The sequence below is a fragment of the Eriocheir sinensis genome, chromosome 54 (assembly GCF_024679095.1).
Source record: "Eriocheir sinensis breed Jianghai 21 chromosome 54, ASM2467909v1, whole genome shotgun sequence".
NCBI classification, from domain to species: Eukaryota; Metazoa; Arthropoda; class Malacostraca; order Decapoda; family Varunidae; genus Eriocheir; species Eriocheir sinensis.
The window spans coordinates 11137614-11140113 of record NC_066562.1 but is presented as its reverse complement, the minus strand read 5'-3'; the positions used below and the strand labels follow the sequence as shown (position 1 = coordinate 11140113).

Below are 2500 nucleotides of genomic sequence, written 5' to 3'. Positions count from 1 at the left end.
TCCCTCCGGTGCTGAGGTAGACGCGGCGCGGCGCGGCGCGGGCGCCTCCTGGGCCGCGCCCTCCCCAAGCCGCGCCTTGTTGGTCTCGAAGCGCATAATGGACGCCTTGTTGTGCTGGTACAAGGAGTTGGCCGGCTGGGATAATCTGATAGCGCGCCGGCCCCCTCCAGCCCCCGCCGAGCCGGAATCCCAGTCCTCGGGGCTCTCCCCCTCCTCCCCATCCTCCCCCCCAGCCCCAGCCTCCCCCTGGCGGGCTGGGCGCCTGTACCGCTGCGTCTCGCGTCTCGACAAGCCCTCGGCCTCCAGCAGGCTGCTCGTTTCCTCCAGGATGGGCGTCCTGATGCGGAGGCGGGGCACGGCGGGCGCCCCTCCGGGCCCCGCGGCCCCCGGAACCTCCGTCTGGATCATGACGTCTGCTAGGGGGGGGCTGGCCCCGCCGCCCCCGCCCCCCCCTTCCCCGCCCCCCGCGTCCTCGTGCCTGAGGCGCCTCGTCCCCTCCGTCGTCCTCCCCCCCGGCCCCCCGCCAGCCCGCCTGGGTGGGCGGCCCCTCCGGCCCGCGGCCCCGTCATCGCGGGGCGCGGCGCCGGGCGGGCTGGCGTGAAGTCGGAGGTCCTCCCCGTTTCCCTGCCGCGCGTAACCCTCCTCATCGGGAGGCGCGGGCGGTGGCGCGGGGCGCGGCTCCTCCACCCGCAGCGTGCGTGGGTCCTCAAGCCGCAGCCGCGGGTCGTCCGGGCGCAGGCCGCGCGGGGAGCCGTCCACATCCTCCATCAGGTAGTGCTCGCCCTCCCGCACCGTCTCCGCCAGGCGCGGGTGGCCGCGCGCGTCCCGCAGGATGAAGGAGCGGCGCGGGTCCTGGGACGTGAAGGAGTTGCGGGAGTCCACCCGCAGCATGCGTCCCGCCCCGCCGGCCGCCACCTGCTGCTGCTGCAGGCGAGCCTCGTCCAGGTCCTCCAGCAGCAGCAGGTCGCCGCGGCCGCCGGGCCGCCGCGCCGCCACTCGCTCGTCCACGGCCACGCCCTCGCCGCCGCCGCCGAACTGCCAGTAGCGCTGCCGCTCGTCGCCGCTCCAGGCCAGGCGCCCGCCGCCACGCTTGGGCGGCGTCACGCCCAGGTACAGCGCGGCGTCCGTGCAGCACGCCGGCAGGTAGTCCCACCAGGTGCGCTCCTCCTCGTAGCCGCGGTAGCCGCCGCGCTCGTCCACGCGGATGTACGACACCCGCTCGCTGTCCGGCCCGCCCTCCTCGGCCACCACCTTGCGGCTCTTCCTGCGGGGGGAGGGAGCATGAGGGGGGAGGGAGGAGAGTACACACAACACATCTTGACTGCCTAACACAACCCCCCCCCCCACCACCACCACCACACACACACGACACACAAGCCTCACACACACACACACACACACACACACACACACACACACACACACACACACAAATGACCCCCACAGCCACACACCGCAGCCACGCACCTGACGCGGTAGAGCGGGCAGATGGACCACATGTAGCAGAGGATGATGAGCAGGATGACGAGCGCCAGCAGCACGCACAGTATCACCACGCCCGCCAGGTAGGAGTCTCGCTCGCCCTGCACGCTGGAGAGCTGCACGCCCTCCAGCTTGCAGGCGACGGGCTGCGTGTTGTTGAGTTGCTTCAGGATCTTCTCGATGTCCACCACCGTGTTGACATTGTTGCGGACCAGCGCCGTCACGATGCTCCTGCGTGTGTGTGGTGGTGGGGGGGGAGGAGGAGGGAAGGAAGAGGAGAAGGAGGGAGGAAGGAAGTGGATGTATTGGGGAGATGAGAAGGGAAGGTGTGTTGAAGGGGAGGAATGAGAAGAGCAACGATGAGGAGGGAGAAACGGAGCGGGTATAAGGGAGGCGGGGGAGATGAGGAAAGGTACGAAGACAGGAACAGGAAGAAGGAAGAAGGTAATGAAGGGAAAATGTGGTAAAAGACGAATAGGCGTAAGAGAAAAGAGAATAAAGAAAGAAAAAAAGAAAGAAAAAACAGGTTAACACACAAACTAACAAACATGAACACTAAAACTAACACTAATATAGACAAATCATTATCATCATTATCTTAAAATCATTGTGGCATTTGACGTTATGAAAATTACCACTCAAATCATCATAATCATCATCATTATATCTCAGGTGTATTAGTGAGGCACGCACAAACAGGTGAAAACGACAACAACAACACACCCATTAGCATTCAAGATTACTGTTAACATTATTATTATTATTATTATTATTATTACTATTGTTATTACTGTACAGTCTGAACCTTATATCTAGTTTATGTTACAAGTGGGCAGCCCGCGCCGACACACACGAACCATGCCCATCTTCACCACGCATAATGTTATTAGTTTTATTTTTGTTATTTTTTCTTGTTCCTTGGCCCGTTTCTTATATACTAGGAGGAAATAGAGATAATGAATTTAATATCTGGATAAGTAGGAGAGAGTTGAGTAAAGGGTAGAGAAAGGGAGAGGAA

At 61.8% G+C, this 2500-nt stretch overlaps 1 protein-coding gene across 3 annotated transcripts in view; it reads right to left on the bottom strand.

Moving 5' to 3' along the window:
- LOC126983781 (cadherin-86C-like) overlaps positions 1–2500 on the bottom strand; it is a 56686-nt gene that overhangs the window by 1515 nt on the left and 52671 nt on the right. For all 3 annotated transcript variants that reach the window (XM_050836880.1, XM_050836883.1, XM_050836881.1), the window contains exons 19-20: positions 1468–1713; positions 1–1264 (exon numbers count right to left, since the gene is read on the bottom strand). The exon at positions 1–1264 is cut by the window's left edge and continues 1515 nt beyond it. In XM_050836880.1, the coding sequence (XP_050692837.1) occupies positions 1–1264; positions 1468–1713 (1510 nt within the window). The remainder of the gene's footprint in view (positions 1265–1467; positions 1714–2500) is intronic.